Source organism: Balaenoptera acutorostrata, chromosome 6 (assembly GCF_949987535.1).
Source record: "Balaenoptera acutorostrata chromosome 6, mBalAcu1.1, whole genome shotgun sequence".
Classification (NCBI taxonomy): domain Eukaryota; kingdom Metazoa; phylum Chordata; class Mammalia; order Artiodactyla; family Balaenopteridae; genus Balaenoptera; species Balaenoptera acutorostrata.
The window spans coordinates 56,245,703-56,264,805 of record NC_080069.1 but is presented as its reverse complement, the minus strand read 5'-3'; the positions used below and the strand labels follow the sequence as shown (position 1 = coordinate 56,264,805).

Here is a 19,103-nt window from a genome sequence, read left to right as displayed (position 1 = left end):
TTCATGATGAACTCATTTCGTTTGTTTAAATGTGAAGTTCGCTCTAGGAATTCTGTAACTCAAAAGAGAATGACTTTTAAAAAATAGTATGAATGTTGTTCATTATGTGCATTTTGCTGAAAGGAAAGCACCGTAGCCCACTTCTCATAGTTTGATTATCCTTAACAGGGCCTTAGGCACATAATAGGATCATAGTTGAATTACAAATGAATCGATGCCGTAAACTTGTACTTCATACGAGGTAAAAGCTGACAAGATGATATCAAAACAAGCTTCTTGGGTTTCCCTGGTGGCACAGTGGTTAAGAATCCGCCTGCCAATGCAGGAGACACGGGTTCGAGCCTTGGTCTGGAAAGATCCCACGTGCCGCAGAGCAACTAAGCCTGTGTGCCACAACTACTGAGCCTGCACTGTAGAGCCTGTGAGCCACAAGTGCTGAGCCCACGTGCCACAACTACTGAAGCCCACCGCAATGAGAAGCCTGCGCACTGCAACGAAGAGTAGCCCCGGCTCGCCGCAACCAGAGAAAGCCCGTGCACAGCAATGAAGACCCAACGTGGCCAGAAATAAATAAATAAATAAATAAATTTATTTATTTTTTTAAAAAAACAAAAATACAGTCTTCTTCTACAGAATAACAATTTGATTATAAATCCAACTGGGAAGTGTGCCTGTTAATCACTTGTTAACTCAGGAGTATTTTAATTTAGTGAGTTAGGATAAAGCATTTTATTTAATTGATGTCTTTTTTTTTTTCTTCCTCTCTTCTAGGATATATAGAAGCAGCCATGATAGAAGACAAAGGGCCAAGAGTGACTGACTACTTTGTTGTGGCAGGTCTCACTGATACATCTACTCTTTTGGATCAAGAAATAAATCGTTTAGATACTAAATCTACTGGACCTAAAGCTCCAATTACAGACATTGCAGTTATTAACAAATCAGCTGGGGAAACAGTACCTGAGGGTTACACCTGTGTTGAAGCCACTCCGTCAGCTCTCCAGGCAAACTTAAACTATGGAAGTCTGAAAAGCCCAGAACTGTTCCTCTGTTATAAGAGAGGGAGAGATAAACCACCCCTTACTGACATTGGGTACGGTGACTTATTTTCTTTTGCTATAGTGAAGCGAATAAAATTTATTTAAGGTTCATGGCAATAGAAATTCAAAATCCTTGATAGTTCTATTATTATTTGTTACTTCAAAATCAAGTATAGTAAGATATTATGTATCTCTGTCCGTCCTTACTGAATTTCTCTGTATAGGATTGAGTCATTAGATTATTTCCTTTCAAAAGTATATTGAAATGAAGGCGTTAGAGCCTGAAATGTGATTTCATTTCTGTTTGTACGTATCAGATAAGCTTATTAATTAAACATAAAAGAACAAAAAGCTATAATAAAAGACAGTATATTTTTTTTTTTTTTTTTAAAGACAGTATATTTTTAAGGAGCTAGTTGGGTTACGCGATGAGCTTTTGTGAAGCTCTGAACTCATTTAACAAAGGAACATTCCTGTTTTAAAAATACAATTGGGACTTCCCTGACAGTCCAGTGGTTAAGACTCCCTGCTTCCACTGCAGGGGGCACGGGTTTGATCCCTGGTTGGGGGACTAAGATCCTGCATGCCGTGGGGCATGGCCACAAAAAAAAAAAAGATGAAAAATACAATTGCACTGTGTGGTTTTTAATGCCAGGAGCAAAGCATTTACGGTTTAGAAGGAGTATAGTTGTTATGAGGTATTTAGTGTCTAGTCCACAGCCAATGAAGATCATTCTTCTGTGTAAAAGCTTTTTCTCCAAAAATGTCTATGTTGACTCTTCTTTAAATAAGATGTGCTTCGAGAATACCTATAATACTTTACCATATATACATGTCATGTATTAAGCTCTTCTGCTCATTATAATTACCATCAGTTAGTACAAACATATGTATTTGAGAGCATCTTGGGAAATATTCGGGATCAATTTGTTCATTTATGCAAAACACGCAGTTGGAATTTTGATGGGGATTGCATTTAATCTGCATATCAATTTGGGGGGAGTATTGCCATCTTTACCATATTAAGTCTTCCAAACTATATGAGTTGTCTTTCCATTTATTCAGGTCTTATTTCTTTTAGCACTGTTTTATGGTTTTTAGTGTACAAGTCTTTCACCTCCTTAATTAATTTTTGAAAATATTTATTTTATTTATTTGGTTGCGCTGGGTCTTAGTTGCGGCAGGTGGCCTCCTTAGTTGTGGCTCTCGGGCTGCTTAGTTGCAGCTCGCCCGACTCCTTAGTTGTGGCATGCGAACTCTTAGTTGCAGCATGCATGTGGAATCTAGTTGCCTGACCAGGGATCGAACCCAGGCCCCCTGCATTGGGAGCACAGAGTCTTAACCACGGCACCACCGGAGAAGTCCCTCCTTAATTAAATTTATTAAATATTTCATTCTTTTGGATTCTGTCATAAACGGGATTATTTTCTTAATTTCTTTTTCGGATTGTTCATTGCTGATGTATGGCAACACAGGTGGGTTTTATCAACTTCATGTGTTAATCTTATACCCTGCAATTTTGCTGAATTTGTTAGCTCTAATAGCTTTCTTTTGGATTTTGGGGGTATTTTTTATTGTATAGGATCATGTCATTTGCAAATAGAGATAGTTTTATTCCTTCCTTTGCACTTTGATTTATCCCCCCCAAACACACCGCCCTTGTCTTATTGCTCTGGCTAGAATTTAACAGTATGGTGTTGAATAGCAGTGGTGAAAGCAGGCATCCTTGTCTCATTCCTGATCATAGGTGGAAGGCTTTCAGTCTTTCACCATTGAGTATGATGTTAGCCGTGGGTTTTTCATAAATGCTATTTATCATGTTAAGGAAGGTCCCTTCTATTGCTGGTTTTATGAGGGCTTTTACCATAAAAATATGTTGGATTTTGTCAATTGCCTCTTCTTTTTTAATTGATAACGATCATGTGGATTTTTCTTTCATTTTATTAATGTGATGTATTACATCAATTGCATTTCTTAGGTTGAGTCCCTCTTCCAATGTAACCATAATACCACACCAAAAAAATGATTAATTCTTGAATATCATCATATATCCAAATTACCCTGATTGTCCCACGAAATGTTTTTTTTAAACAGTTGGTTGCTGGTGGTTCTGTTCATAGTTGTTCTGATATTAAGAACGGTAGTGAGCTGCTACATTTGACCACCGCTTGTTTTGCTCATCATTTCCTTTACTGTTCCAACAGACCTCTGGGGAAATTGTCCCAAGGTCCTCATTATGTTCAAATTTCCAAAGCCAAAGGATGTTTTGTCCTTATCTTACTTTACTTTAACTCCTTTAGTATAGTACATATCACCCTATTTAGCTTCTACAATTTTCCTTCAAGTCAGTACAGTTGTAGTGGGGGTCATACAACTTTATAAGATTAGTGGACATAAGAGCCAGTTTAGAAAGGACGGAGCATGATTGGGAATTGGAGTTATAGAGGCTTCTTTTTGAAAGCGTGACTTTAAGGGAAAGAGAAGATAGTTATGGACCTTGCTATTTTGTCCATGGACCAGTATTGTCCATAGGGCCTGTGAGTGTGTTAGAGAGTCAGAATCTCAGGCACTGCCCTAGACCTACTGACTCTGTATTTTAACGAAATCCCCAGCAGCAATGGTTTAGGATACCTGGAAGGTGAGGGGATACAGAGCCCAGGGCTATTTTTTAACATTTCTCCCAGGAGAGAACCTTGAACATCTTTATATTGAAGGGAAGAAACCAATGGAGAAGGAAGGGTTGAAAATATAGGACTGAGAGGTTTTACTGTCAGTTCTTTTATTTTCTCTATGGTTTTCTTAAGAAGATAGGTAATATCCATAACAAGATGGGTACAGGATAACAGTTTGATAATATTCATGTCAGTTGAAGGGAAACCAGCCCCAGGGACTTACCTTGTGTTCCAGCACTCACTGTTCTCTCTGTTAGCCATCCTTTAAAGGTTATCTGTTCACATCCTCATCCCCAGACCTCCCACCATATAGTTGTAATTAAAAGGGTATAAGTCTCTGAAAGATTGTTGTTCCTTGTGATTCAGGGGCATAACTTACAAATGATGACTTAGATAATTATAATTAGATGCTTTCAGGTTGCAAGCGGCTCTTTCATATATATCTTGCAGTTCCCTAAGGCTTCTAATTTGTGTTAACTGATCCAGGTTTGCTTGAGTGTGCGGTCGTCTTTTAGCTGATCATGGTGGTAAAGTTTCTCTCCAGATCAAATAATTGTTAATATCTGGTGATTTGGTCTTTTTTCCCCTCTTTCCCCTCTATTAAGCATACTAGTGAGGTTTGGAAAAACCTGTTAGCCAGTATAAAGACAGGTACCCATCTCATTCAACTAAATATGAAACAGAGTTGTCAAACTTTTGACCTTTTGGACTGTTTTATAAACAAGATGAGATATTTATAAAAATAACAGGGTTTTTTTTTTCCTGGAAAAGATGTTAAGTTAAAATATGTAAGATCTGATATTCCCTCATAATTTCAAATACTCCATAAAGTGTAATTTAAACAGGTCACTGTATTATTGTATATGTCAGATGTGTTTTTTGAGATAAGGAATCACAGACTACTATACAAAGTTCTTATCTTCCTTCACTTATCAGATTGATTGACTTTCATATGAATTTTTTTTTCCAGCACTTTTGGTTTTTGAAAATTTTCAAACATACAGAAAAGTTAACAGAATATTGTAATAAACACCAGTATCCTTTTCTCCTAAATGGTAAACTGTAGTATAATGAACAATATGCTGTCCATCTAGATTCAACAATTTAACATTTTCCAATATTTTTGTTAAACTATTTGAAACGAGGCTGAAGCTATCATAACAATTCTCCTGTGAATACTTCACCATGCATCCCTTAAGACATGTTCCTAATGACCATGGTATATAGAAAATTAATAATTCCATCATATTTTTCAGTATCCACTCCCTAGCCAAATATTTGCAGTCGTCTCAAGAATGTTTATTTATAGCTTGAAAAAAAATCCAGGATCCTGTCGTGGCTTACCTGTTGTATTTGGTTATTGTACCTCTTTATTTAGTCTGTTTATCTAGAACATTCCCCAACATTTTTCTGTGATATATAGACATTTTGAAGAGTCTGGGCCACTTGTCTTATAGAATGCCCTACATTCTAGATTTATCTGATTGTTTCCTCATCAAGTCATTTAACTTGTTCCTTTATTGTCAGTATTTCCTGTAAACTGGATGTTAGGTTTAAAGTCTGGATTAAATGTACATTAAATATTTTTGGCAAGAATACTTACAGGTAGCGCTAGCATCAGGAAAGCATGTAGTGGCAGATTGTCCCATAATTAGTGATGCTAAGTTCAGTCGTTTGGTTAAAATGGTTAATTGCTTGCTATCTATTGTAAAGGCATTTTTATTTTTTCTGTTATTTAAGTAATTTGTGGAGTTGTGGGCATTGTTTAAATATCTTGTCCCCTAACACCTTTTCACTTACTGTTTCCATTGATCATTGCCTGAATTAGATCTTGTATGGGGGGATGTAAAATGAGACTTTTCTAATACTGTCATTTAAAAAATACATTTTTTTAAATACATTTTTAATTGGCATTTTATTATAATGAAGAGCTTTCCTATTATCTTGGCCTCATTTTTTTTAATGAGACAAATTTTTAAATTTGTTTTGAGTGTAATTGAGGAACTGTGAATTTTAATTTATTCCGTTTGATAAAAATCAATTATAATCCTTATTCTTTTTGCCCAAATTGTCCCAAGTTTGGCCAGTGGGAGCCCTTTCCAGCTGACTGCTGTGTCAATCAAAATTTGGAGCTATGTGTATTCATTGTTACTGAGGTGTCTATTTTTTATATAAATAAATATTTATATAAATCATGAGTTCATACTCATATTTCAACTTCAAATTTTAACATTAAAAACTTACTGAACTCATTTTGGACTGTATCTTGTTTCTCTTATGCTGAAAATCTTGGTTTCTAAATCATAAATATGTTACTTATTACTTTATCTTATTTACATAAGGTAATCTCAAGTTACAGTATCAGTTTTACTACCAATAGTAATTCTGTTACTGAGTTCCTTGTCCCTAGAATAAAACCCATTAAGCATTTACAGAGTACTGTGTTAAAAAATTATATGAAATAGTTTTTCTATGTGGTTATATTACCAATTTGCTATGCAGTTAGGTTCATTTGTTCCTTTTTGTGTTTCATTTGTTTTAACATTCTTTCTTTTAATATGGAAAATATTGTTGTGGTTCAAAACACATAAAAAGATATATTTAGAAAAGTATTGCTTCAGTTTCTGTTTCCTCTACTCCTTTCTCCATACTTTCTGCCCTCTCCTCCCCTGTTGTTTAGTTTCTGATTTATCCTTTCAATGTGTGTTTTTACAGAAATAAACAAACACATATGTGTGTATAGTTTTATTTCTTCCTCTTAAACAAAATGCAGATACTATGTACACTATTTTATTTTTATTATTATTATTTTTTAAACATCTTTATTGAAGTATAATTGCCTTACAGTGGTGTGTTAGCTTCTGCTTTATAACAAAGTGAATCAGTTATACATATACAGTATGTTCCCATATCTCTTCCCTCTTGCATCTCCCTCCCTCCCACCCTCCTCATCCCACCCCTCTAGGTGGTCACAAAGCACCGAGCTGATCTCCCTGTGTACACTATTTTATACTCTGTTTTTTCATCTAACAACATCTCCTGGGAACCACTCCATTTCTGAAAATGGAGATCTTTCTCACTCTTTTTTTTTTTTTTATAGCTTTGTAGCACTTACTTGTGTGGATGTATCATACTTTATTCAGCCAGCCTCTATTGATGGACATTTGGGTTCTTTCCTATCTTGTGCCGTTAAAGAATGCTTTGGTGAATAATGTTGTGCATATGTTGTTACATATTTGTGGAGTTATATTTTCAGGTAGATCCTAGAAAGGAATTGCTGGGTTAAAAGATACATACATGCATAATTTTGTTAAATGTTACCAAATTTCCCTCCATTGTGATTGTGCCATTTTATACTACCATCATCACTGTATATGAGTGCTTCTTTCCCCACAATGCCATCAACAAAGAATGTGATAAGATTTTTGAATTTTTGTCAGTCTCACAGTAGAGAATTGGTATGTCAGAATAATTTTAATGAGGTTAAGTATTTCTTCAATGTTTAAGGACCGTTTTTTCTTTTGTGAACTGTTAATGTCTTTTGGCATTATCTGTTTGTTAATGTCTTTTTTAAAAACAGGTTTTTGATTAATTTATTCTTTTAAAATTCAGGATAGTGGTTTTCCTTAATGATATAGTGATTGGAAGGGAGAATAATGAGAACCATTGGTGATTGTTTTTTGGTCTGGAGCTGGTTATACAGGTTTGTACACTTTATGCCAATAAACTGAGCAGTATGCTTAAGTAAAAAAAAAAACAACAGGTTTTTGGTCTTTTTCTTGTTTTTTTTAATGAGATTTTTATGTGTTAGGAAGATGAACTTTTTGTAAAAAGAGTCACCAGATGTTTTCTCCAAGTTTATTAATTTGTCTTTTTTTCAAATTGAAGTATAGTTGACTTACACTGCTTTGTTAATTTATAAGGTATACAGTGTAGTGATTGAATATTTATAGATTATACTCCATATAAAGTTATAAAATATTGATTATATTCCCTGTGCTGTACATTACAGCCTTGTAACTTATTACAAGTAGTTTGTATCTCTTAATCCCTTTTACCTATTTTGCCCCTTCTCCATTCCTCTCCCCTTATAATTTGTCTTTTGACTTGGTTTACGGCGTTTTTTTGTCATGTAAAGTTTATTTTATGAAGTTTCTTTTCTTACTCTTTTATTGCCTCTAGATTTTGAGTCATAGTTACATTTTTCCTACTGCTAGGTTTTCTTTTAGTATGTTTTCATTCTTTACATTTACATATGTGATCCACTGGGAGCCCTTTCTGTGTATAGTGTGAACTATAGACAGAATTTTATTTGTTTATTTTTCCCAAATGGCAATTTGCTTATTCAAGCACTGCTTATTAAATTAAAAAGTCCATCTTTCCCTCAGTGTATTGAGGTGTCACCTTTATCATATACTAGATTTCTGTTCATTGTTCTTTCTATTTACTCATTTGCCAATACTATTTTGATTTAAATATGGAGGCTTTATAGTGTTATATTTAGTTGAGCTTTAACAACTTCATTGAGCTATAATTCACATATCGTACAATTCACCCATCTAAAGTGTACAATTAAATGGTCTTTAGTATATTCACAGAGTTGTGTAGCCACAGTCCATTTTAGAACATTTTCATCACTCTAAAAAGAAACCTTATACCCTTAGCAGTCACTCTCCAATACTCTTTTCTACTCTCTAGTCCTAGGCAACTACTAAATTACTTTCTGTCTCTGTAGATATACCTGTTCTGGACATTTCATGTAAATGCGATCTTACTATATGTGGTCTTTTTTGTCTGGCTTTTTTCACTTAATATGTTTACAAGGTTCATCCATGTTGTACCATGTATCAGTACTTCCTTGTTTGTATTGATCCGTGATATTGTCACATGGCTGTATTACAGTCTACATATCCATTCTTTAGTTGATGGACATGTGATTGTTTCCACTTTTTGGCTGTTGTGGATAATGATGTTATAAGCATTTGTGTATCAGTGTTTGTGTAGATGTGTTTTCTTTTCTCTTGTGTATATACTGAGAAGAATCTATGTTTATTTTTCCTCTTGGGTCATGTGGAAAATCTATGTTTACACCATTGAGGAACTGTCAGACTGTTTTCCAGAGCTGTTGATTTCCACCAGCAATGTATGAGGATTCCAATTTTTCTGACACTTGTTATTATCTGTCTTTTTTATTCTAGCCATTCCCATGAAAGTGAAGTGGTATCTCATCTGGTTTGATTTGCAGTTCCCTAATGGCTAATAGTATGTTCAAGATCTTTTTATGTGCTTTCGGACATTTGTATATCCTCTTTGGACAAATGTCTATTTAAGATTCTTTGCCCATTAAAAAAAAAGAAGATGTTTTATTTTAAAATAATTTTACAGAAGAATTGTAAAGATAGTACAGAGAATTCCTATATATCCTTTGCCAGTCCTGTGCCCATTTTTAAATGGTGTAATTTTTTTATATTAATTTGTAAGATTTTTTTTTTTTTTTACATATTCTGGAAAGAATTTCCTAGTTAAATATATGATTTGCAAATATTTTCTCACAATCTGTGGTTATCATTTCACTTTCTTGATGGTATCAATTGTAGCACGGAAGTTATTAATTTTAATGAAGTCCAGTTTATCTGTTTTTCTTTTGTCACTTGTGCTTTTGGTGTCATATATAAAAAGGCTTAGTCTAACACAAGGCCACAAAGATTTATTCCTGTGTTTTTTTCTAGGAATTTTATAGTTTTAACTCTTACATTTAAGTGTTTGATCCATTTTTGGTTTTCTGGTATGTAGTGTAAGGAAGGGGTCCAACTTTGTTCTTTTGCATTTGGATATCCAGTTGTCCCAGCACCATTTGTTGAAAAGATTATTCTTCTCCCATTGATTTATCTTGCCACTCTTGTCAAAATCAATTGACTGTAAGTGTATGGGTTTAATTCCAGACTGTCCACGTTATTCCATTGACCTATATGTTTATCCTTATTCTAGTACTGCACTGTACTGATGACTAGATTGGTAGTAAGTTTTGAAATGGGGGAGTGTGGATCCTCCAAGTCTGTTGTTTTTTTCCAGATTGCTTTGGCCTATACTGGGTCCCTTGCATTTCCATATGAACTTTAGGATTTTGTTGCCTATTTCTAAAAAAGCAGGCAGCTAGGATTTGGATAGTAATTTGCCATCTAACCAATAGTAAGTCTTCTTATCTATGACCATGAGATGACTTTTTATTTATTAGCTCATCTCTAATTTCTTTAAACGGTGTTTTATAGTTTCAGTCAAGGGATTTTTAAAGGTGAACTTTTGACAGGAATTATGAAGGTAAATTTTGTGAAAACATCTGAATACTAGATAAAACTTCTGAGAATTGACCTGAGGATGATTGTGGTATTGCCCCTTTTTTGTTTCATATGTTTCTTGTAATAAGCAATAAAAAAAATCAAGTTGTTTGATCCTATTTACACTTCTAAAATTGTATTCTAGCTGTTGAAAAATAGTAGGAGATTTCTAATTCCCAAAGTAATTATTTTAGTTTTGGTTTGCAGTTAAGATTTGGGAAACAACAGGGGAGACTAAAAAAGATTTATTTTGTTCTCAAGGAGAAAACTAGCATTAACCTGACATATGTTTACTTATCTATTTATTTCTTCCCTCCCTGCCATGCAGAGTTTTATATGATGGGAAAGAAAGGCTAATTCCAGGATGTGAAGTGATCCAAGCCACACCCTATGGTCGCTGTGCCAATGTCAACAATAGTTCAACTACTTCACAAAGAATCTTTATCACTTATCGAAGGGCTCCTCTAATTCGACCCCAGAATTCGTTGGCTGTAACTGATATCTGTGTTATCGTAACCAGTAAGGGAGAAACCCCTCCTCATACCTTCTGCAAAGTTGACAAAAACTTAAATTGTGGAATGGTAAGAATAAAGTTTCATTTCCAAAATTTCATATGAAAATTAAAAAAAAAATTTTTGGACTTCTCTTTATTATTGGGCTTATTATTTACTCTCAGTTTATATTTTCATGATTTTTAAAATTACTTTTAGCTCTCTAATTTTTATGGTTCATAATAACTTTAAAAAAATCCTTAGCTACCTGATGTTTTAGAATAATTTCATCCAGAAAATAGATAGTTAAAGTCAGGGATTTTTTTTTTTTTTTTGATATGTGCTAATACATTACACTAATATACAGGTTTTGTTAGCTTTTGGGTTTTAGTGGTGTCTTCAAGGACAGTTGCAGGGAGATTGGGTCGAGACACCCTTTATATTTATTTATTTATTTTAAATATTGTAGTTTTCATATTTATTTTAAAAGGGCTCTACTGAAGAAGAAAATGCAACATATACATTGGATTTATAGTTTTATGACACTAAAGTTTACTGTTGGGTTATGTTTATTTTGAAAAACAACTTAAAGCAAACTAATATTAGCTTAAATGAGGTATAGGCAGAGATGACCCATGCACCCAAGGCTATTAGTCAAGACAGGTTTGCCTCTGGAGATGATGACTTCATAGCAACTAGTGACCCCGGTCTTCCCTAGTTTGGGCTCAGCACCCACGTTTTGTGCTGTTTCTTTCAAATAGAGGCAGCCTCTGCATGATTACAGAATTGCAGAATTTTTGAAACAACCTTTGCATCAGTTTAATTTTCATGGCAATGTTTTTTTATTCCTTTTCTTCTAGTGTTTTCAGTTTCATGTTTTGCTATGTTGTATACTATATAGTCTGTTTGATAAACATGTTTTAAATAGACTTCCCTGAGGAAATAATCAAAATCTTTAGAAGACATTCAACAAAATCAATTTATTATCACTCTTTTGCCTTTTTTTTAAACCTTATTTATATTTTACAGTGGGGTTCCAGTGTGTTTCTGTGTTATAAGAAGTCTGTGCCTGCTTCTAATGCAATAGCGTATAAAGCTGGTAAGTAAATGGAAAAAAAAAAAAAAAAAGGTCTCTGTATTGTTGCACACTAACATTTGGTTAGAAGAGACAGTGTATGCTCCCTTATACAGTTTGTGGAATTGATCTATTTATGAATTGAATTATCTGTAACTTTAGCATGTAAAGGCATAAGTTTTCCTAAATACATTACATACTGCAAGATATATTAATATTACCCCCCACCAACAAAAATATACTGTTAATTAAATGGAAAATTTTATTCCAAACAAGCATTTGTGGAATAAACATTCAATTTTAGTCTACACTAATAGATTTAATAGTTGAGTGGAAAATATTTACGCTCTGACCTTTTATATTTTGGCAGTCAGAAAGGTGTCAAACTGCATCTTTACTTCTTATATATTTCCTTCTCTTATCTCTGTGTGTCTGATTTGAAACCACATGTTACTTGCCATGAAAGGTGGAGTTGCTTCCTTTCTCCCTTGTTGCAAAGAATCAGCTATTTGGAAGAGAGGAGGGCCTGAGAACCTTTTCTGCCACGAAGTGTTTGAGAAATCTATCGCCACATTCTTACTGCACAGTAAAGTGTCAAGGGCTGTAAAGATTTAAGTGTGACCTCTTCATCCCACTGGTATGGTGGGATAAAAACTGAAAATACAGGTATGCTCCAGTTGTAAATAGAAGAGATACTGGAATACTTCTTTGTGAAAAGAAGCAGTGTCAGTTACTTTTTATTGTGCACAATTTTTGGAATAAAGTTTTACTTCAGGGAAGTCAGGCAAATCCATATATGAGAAATCTTCATTGTCGTCCTAAAGACATTCATACTAATGTATCAAACCATTTAATATAAAAATAAAGGCAGCAATTAACAGTTATAAATTTCAGTATCACTTTAAAATGTAATACTGTTAATATTGCTGTAATGTGTTGATTATATGTGATTTCCTTAGAAGTTTTTTTTTTTTTTTTTGGTGGTGAGAAAGTGTCACTTAAAGAAGACGTATAGAAACAAGTTTTGTGAAGGTGTTCAGGTATTTGATATAAGACACATATTTTAGAATAAAGAATTTTGGAGACTGAATTTGGACTCAAAATTCTGCTACTGACTTTCAAGTGTTTAACCTAGAGGTGGTCTGTGTATTAGAGACATTAGAGGCTAATGAATTGATGTCATGTAGCTACTTCATTCTGAAGGGTCTTTGTTATGCTTCTCAGAGTGCCCCCTGCTCCTGCTTCCTTGATCTCGCATGCCCTGTACAGAAACAAGAGTTTCTGTCTCATTTACTTTTCATGTTACATTCCTTTTACACTGCTGCTCTCTCAAGAAAAGTTTAGGGGCTGTGATAATTTCTGCTGCCTTGGCATTATTTCATAACACTTGTCCCTTCCCTGAATTTTTTTTTCTTCCCACAGAAGACTAACTGAAATAGTTGATAAATTTCCCTGTATGTTTCTTGCATTCTCTAAGATGTTGGCAGTGTGTAGGGAAAATACATTAAGATTAATGATCCTGTTGAATAGTTTTAACTAGTATATTTAATACATTTTAATGTTACAGTGAACTTTAAGTCCATAGGTAAAAATAAATGGTAAATTTGTTATTTATTTTAATTACTGATATGGCAAGAGAAAAATTGATCTTGAAATTTCACACAAATATTTCTGTAAAATGTGCTCTTAAAATATCCTATTAATATGCATTAATATGTAATATGTAAAATATCCTATTAATATGTATCCTATTAATATGTAATTAGTAACTATTTAAAAGTAACTATTTAAAAAAAATTATCGGGAGTTCCCTGGCAGTCCAGTGGTTAGGACTTGGCGCTTTCACTGCCATGGGCCCGGGTTCAGTCCCTGGTCAGGGAACTAAGATCCTGCAAGCCGTGTAGCACAGCCAAAGAATAAAAAATAAAAAAATAATAAATAGATAAATAAATATCATTATGTCCTTTCTCCAATAGGTTTAATTTTTAGGTATCCAGAAGAGGACTATGAGTCATTTCCGCTCTCGGAATCTGTCCCTCTCTTCTGCCTTCCAATGGGAGCTACAATTGAATGTTGGGATCCCCAAAGCAAATACCCGCTTCCAGTTTTTTCAACTTTTGTCCTCACAGCCTCTTCTGCTGAAAAGGTATATTTTTTCCTCTTTTATTAAACCTATTTCGTCCATGATTTTAATCCATAAAATGATTAATTTAAGTTTAATTTTAATGTTAGGATTATTTGGACACAATACATTTCTGTTTAAATTTGTACTATAATGCCCAAAGTGAGAAGTCTACATGAAAATTGGGATCAGGATGCTGATACCCCTGGAGTGTCTGTAGGAGCAAATATAAAGTCTCTGGAGAGATACCCTCAAAACCCAGGCCTCAAGATGAGATTCTAGTAAAAGTTAGAAGACATAGGTACCATAGGAAGAATCAACAAGACACAGAGCTGGATTACACCCTTAAGATATTGAAATGATAGAATAACAATATCAAAGATATTATTATAAATTGAATATATAATTGAAATGATTCAAGACCTAATAGAGGGGCTCAAAACATCAAGGAAAGAACAGGATATTTTGAAAAATGAGTAGACAGGTTGGAAAAAGAATCAAATGTCTAGAAATGAAAATACCCATAAAATTAAAAATGTAATGAATGGTTTAAACAGCAGATAAGTCATGCATGAAGGAAGAATTAATGAAGTGGAAAATAGGTTATCTTGAATGTGGCACAGGAATACATAAAACATAAAAGGAGTTTAAAAATGCAGAGGATAGAATCAAATGGACCAATAGATATTTAATGAACCCCAGAAGGAGAGACTAGAAAAGGGAGAGACAGCATTTTAAGAGCTAGTGGTTGATTGAGAGTTTTCCAGTGTTGATGAAAAATTGAGTTTTTCAGGTTAAAGATACACTCTGAATCTTCAGCAGAAAAAAAATAAAAGTATAAAACCACCTCTTTTCATATTATAGTAAAACGATAGAATACCAAAGACAAAAAACAACCAGAAAGAAAAGACATACTTACTTACAAAGGTATAACTATTAATTGATGGCTAATTTCTCAACAACAACAGTGAGGGTCATAAGACAAATAATACATTAAAATTGAGGGAGTAAGTGAAGATAGTTTAAACAGTATGCAGAAAGCGCTAGCCATAAAAGAAAAGATGAATAATAGGACCTCATTGGAGTTAAGGACATCTGTTCATTCAAAGGTACCATTAAGAAGGTGGAAAATCAGGCCCCAGGCTGGGAGAAAGTAATGTGATACTGTAGGTATTCCATAAGGGTCTTGTATTCAGAATATTTAAAGAACTTCTATATTGTCAGCAAGGATAAGAAATAACTCTGTGGCCCAACAGGTATACACCTGAGCATATCCCAAGAGAAATGAGTATATATATTCTCCAAAACACATGTATATTTGTATACTTTATTGGTAATAGCCAAAAATTCAAAACATGTATAAACAGTAATAATAACATAGAATGATAATCTAAAATAAAAAAGAGATGGCAAAAAAGCAATATTAGGAAATAAAAAGTAAATAAAACTACAGATCTAGTAGAAATTTAAAAATTGAAAACTTTCTTAGGAAATTTGATAGAATAGCTAATTTTATTGAAATGTGTAACTAACCAAGGCTGACTCTTGTGGAGCAAACAAAAATACATCTGTGTCCTCATTCTCCAGTCTCCACGTTTACAGCCACTGTACTGAAGATGATAATTAAGGTTAAGTGTCCAGCAGAGTGTCTGGAACATAGTAAAATACTCACTGAATGGAAGGCCAGTACTATATTGACTGGATTGCTTACAAGTAAGCTAACTCTTTAGCTTAATAATCATTTATAGTTTCTTCCATTGAAAGCAATAAATATAAATGAATATTTTAATATCTTCAAACACTTAAGCGTTACCAAAGTTACTTTGACCAGTAGAGAACAACAAAGCCTCATTGTGATGCTTTTGTCATATTGCTTGTTAAGAACCCCAGAGATGACTTTGAAATAATTGTATCTGAGAGTGTTATTTGTATCTGTAAAGACAAGGGTTAATGTGATATAACAGACACACGTATATATGACATATATGCATACACATGTGTATATAGTGACTAAACAGTTAAAAGATTTATAAGAGTATCACTTAACCATTTCCAGAACGTTTTCATCACTCTAAACAGAAGTTTCTTCCACTCCTATCCTATGTCCCTCTTTTCTACTCTCTGTCTCTACCAATTTGTCTATTCTAGGTAGCACACATAAATGGAATCATATAATATTTGTCTTTTTGTGTCTGGCTTATTTCACTTAGCATAATGTTATCAAGGTTCATCCATGTTGCAGTATTTATCAGAATTTGATCCCTTGTTAAGGATGAATAATATTCTCTTGAGTGTGTATATAGTCAGCCCACCGTATCCAGGGATGCCCAACCTGTGGATCTGGAGGGCCGACTGTACCACATCATTTTATATAAGGGACTTGAGCATTCATGGATCTTGGTATCCGCTGGGGGTCCTGGAATCAACCCGCCTTGAATACTGAGGGACGACTATACCACATTTTGTTTATCTGTTCGTCTGTTGATGGACATTTGGGTTGTTTCTATCTTTTGGTTATTGTGAATAATGCTGTTATGAACATTGGTGTACAAGTATTTGTTTGAGTCCCTGCTTTCAGTTCTTTTGGGTATATACCTAGGAGTGAAACTGCTGGATCATAGGGTAATTGTTTAACTTTTGGAGGAGCTGCCAAACTGTTTTCCCCCATAGCTGCACCATTTTACATTCCCATCAACAATGTTTGAGATTTTTTTTTTTCATTTACCTGTCATATGCACTCTAAGCAAATACTTCTTTTGGAATAAGAGAAAAAGAGAAATTAATTTTTAAAAACACTCAAATTTTATAATGGAATTCTTTTACTCTGTAGGTATATGGAGCTGCCATCCAGTTTTATGAACCTTACTCTCGAGAACTTCTAACAGAAAAACAGCTTATGCAGCTGGGCCTATTGACACCTGTGGAGAGAAGAATGGTCTCCAAATCCATCAATTCAAACAAATGCATTTGTTTACTCTCACACTGGCCTTTTTTTGAAGCTTTTAGAAAATTTCTCATGTTTATCTACAAACTTTCTGTGTCTGGACCACATCCTCTTCCCATTGAAAAGTATGTATAATGATTTGAAGGATGTCTGGTGGAAAAATTGGATGTATTTATGTACATTTCATTGTTTACCTGACTTTAAGCATCAAAGTTGAAAGGGAAGGAGAGTCACAGTCATCCTACTTTTTACTTGCTCCCTTCTTCACCTGAATCATTGACTCTGAATTTAAAATTGAGGAGTGGTGGTGAGGATGACCAGATAAAAATCTTCTGAGAATTCAGCTGAGGAAGAAACTTATATATATACATTATATTGTATGTGTTCTTCCTACTCATTCTTAAATAACCAAGAGAAAAATAGCTGTTGATGCACACATACCCCAACTATCCAAATGACCATTGCAAGTTAAACATCTCTAAACTGATGTAGAAATTAATGGTGTTAATTGATTAATTGATGTTAAAAGTAAGGTTTTGGTTTTAGCATCGATAGAACTCTACATGCTTTCCCTTTGATTTGTAATTCTCTTCATCATGGAAATGTTTTGTAAGCAAGAAAAACAGATGTGGAACCACTGTCTTTTTAAAACCACATCTTTTCTGACTTCTAGTGGCACACTGAGTTGTTTATTATAGTAAATAACTCATGTATCCTGCTAGCAAAGCAAGTCAAGAGCTTTGGTGGAAATGTGTTATACTGTGTGTAAACAGATTTTTCTTAAACTTTGCAAAATTTCACATTATAGCAAAAAAGATTATCAGTGAAGCATACTAGTTTAGTGGATAAGAGGGGGCCAGTTACCTGTAGGTTTTAAAGTAATGCTGCTCAAAAATCAACTTTATAAAATAGTAAAAGTACTATGCATAAACACATCAAAATTTGATATAGCAATATGGTTTCAGCTTTCTTGTTGTATTACTGGAATGACAGTCTAATGGTTCATAATTCTAGATTTAACTTTCAGCTGTCAGATTAACTTAAAATTGATTGGAGTAAATTTAATGTTAATGATAAGTTAGCAGCCTTTTGAAAAATTAAGGTTCTATGAAATTTGTGAAAAAAAAATCAGTGTATATCATCAATTCTTTTTTTTTCAATTGAAGTAATACTTTGCATTTAGTGGCTCCTAAGAGCTCAAAACTTTGGAAAAACTTGAGTTATTATGTATAGGTGGAGAAATAGGACAAGTGATTTGCCCAAAGTTATAGTGTAAGAACTATATTAATGTAATTAATATTATTAGATTGAATTCTGTATTAGTTTTGGTTCATTATATCACAGTTAGTTGCTCCCCATACTGGTACTGATAACCAGGGCAATAAATGTTAGCTTCTTTCATGAAAACTGTATTCATGTTATTCTTATTTTCCTGGTGATAATAGGGTATATTAATCTGGACTTTTAATCAGGAAATACATTTTGCATTTTAGAAGTTGCATTCCACTCATAGTGGAATGAGTACATTTATTTACACTAAGTAAATTTATTTATTTATTTAGCTTAAGTTTTAGGTAAGTGGCTTTGTCAGGTCCAGGATGATAAATAGTGGTATTTAAGATCTGTTAAAATCCATGAAGCATTTTAGAAAAGTAATTATCTTTATTTCAAAAATTTTTTCTAGGCACATTTCACATTTTATGCAAAACATCCCTTTTCCTTCACCACAAAGACCAAGAATCCTGGTACAGGTAATAAAAAAGAGTATGTTTGAAGGGAGTGCTGCATATGTTCATTCCAGTCATTGCAGTGTGGATGCTATGGCCCTTTTGGTATGAGGCGGAACAAGCTGCATCCATGAAGTCCTTGAGTTTTCTGTATTTTATATCTTTAGCTAATATTCTTTTGTACTGTTTTTTTGAATTTTGGGTATACAGAATTGGAATAATTACAATACTTGGTTCATGACATCATCATTGGTTCATGTGTGGCCTTTATGTAGCCGACTTTAATAACATAAAACCCGAAATTATGTTGAGGGCATGTTTTTAACATTCGAGTGACTAATAAATATCAAATGTGAAATTGGTTATGGTTGGAAGGTGGAAGTGAAGCAGTCTATAATAGTGTTGTTAAAGGACCAGTTTCTTTTTATTTCCAGTCAGTGGCAGACCTGTATAAGTATATAGCTTGTGACGTAAGCAGCTTACCATATGAGATCAGTATAGACATGAACAGGTCTATACCCTGTCCAGAGACATGAGTTCACTGATAATGTACTTGGATATGATAGCAGTGTCAGAGTGCCATGAAAGTTTCTAAATCGCTTTCTCTCTATGTATATACTATTTCTTCCTGGACCAATAACAGTTTGCAGACTGATCTATAGAGACAAGCTATTTAAACATTTTTTTCTAAGATGGT

General features: G+C 33.8%; 1 protein-coding gene across 6 annotated transcripts in view; it reads left to right on the top strand.

Annotated features, from left to right (window-relative positions):
- The window catches only part of DENND4C (DENN domain containing 4C), a 135,337-nt gene that overhangs the window by 36,391 nt on the left and 79,843 nt on the right, over nucleotides 1-19,103 (top strand). For 5 of the 6 annotated variants that reach the window (XM_057549344.1, XM_057549342.1, XM_057549343.1 and 2 more), the window contains exons 2-7: nucleotides 772-1,093; nucleotides 10,376-10,628; nucleotides 11,568-11,637; nucleotides 13,590-13,759; nucleotides 16,566-16,804; nucleotides 18,364-18,430. In XM_057549344.1, coding sequence (XP_057405327.1) covers nucleotides 789-1,093; nucleotides 10,376-10,628; nucleotides 11,568-11,637; nucleotides 13,590-13,759; nucleotides 16,566-16,804; nucleotides 18,364-18,430 — 1,104 coding nt within the window. In that variant the 5' untranslated portion in view covers nucleotides 772-788. Of the gene's footprint in view, nucleotides 1-771; nucleotides 1,094-10,375; nucleotides 10,629-11,567; nucleotides 11,638-12,184; nucleotides 12,280-13,589; nucleotides 13,760-16,565; nucleotides 16,805-18,363; nucleotides 18,431-19,103 lie in introns of those variants that run through there. The other variant, XM_057549346.1, reaches the window with a different exon arrangement.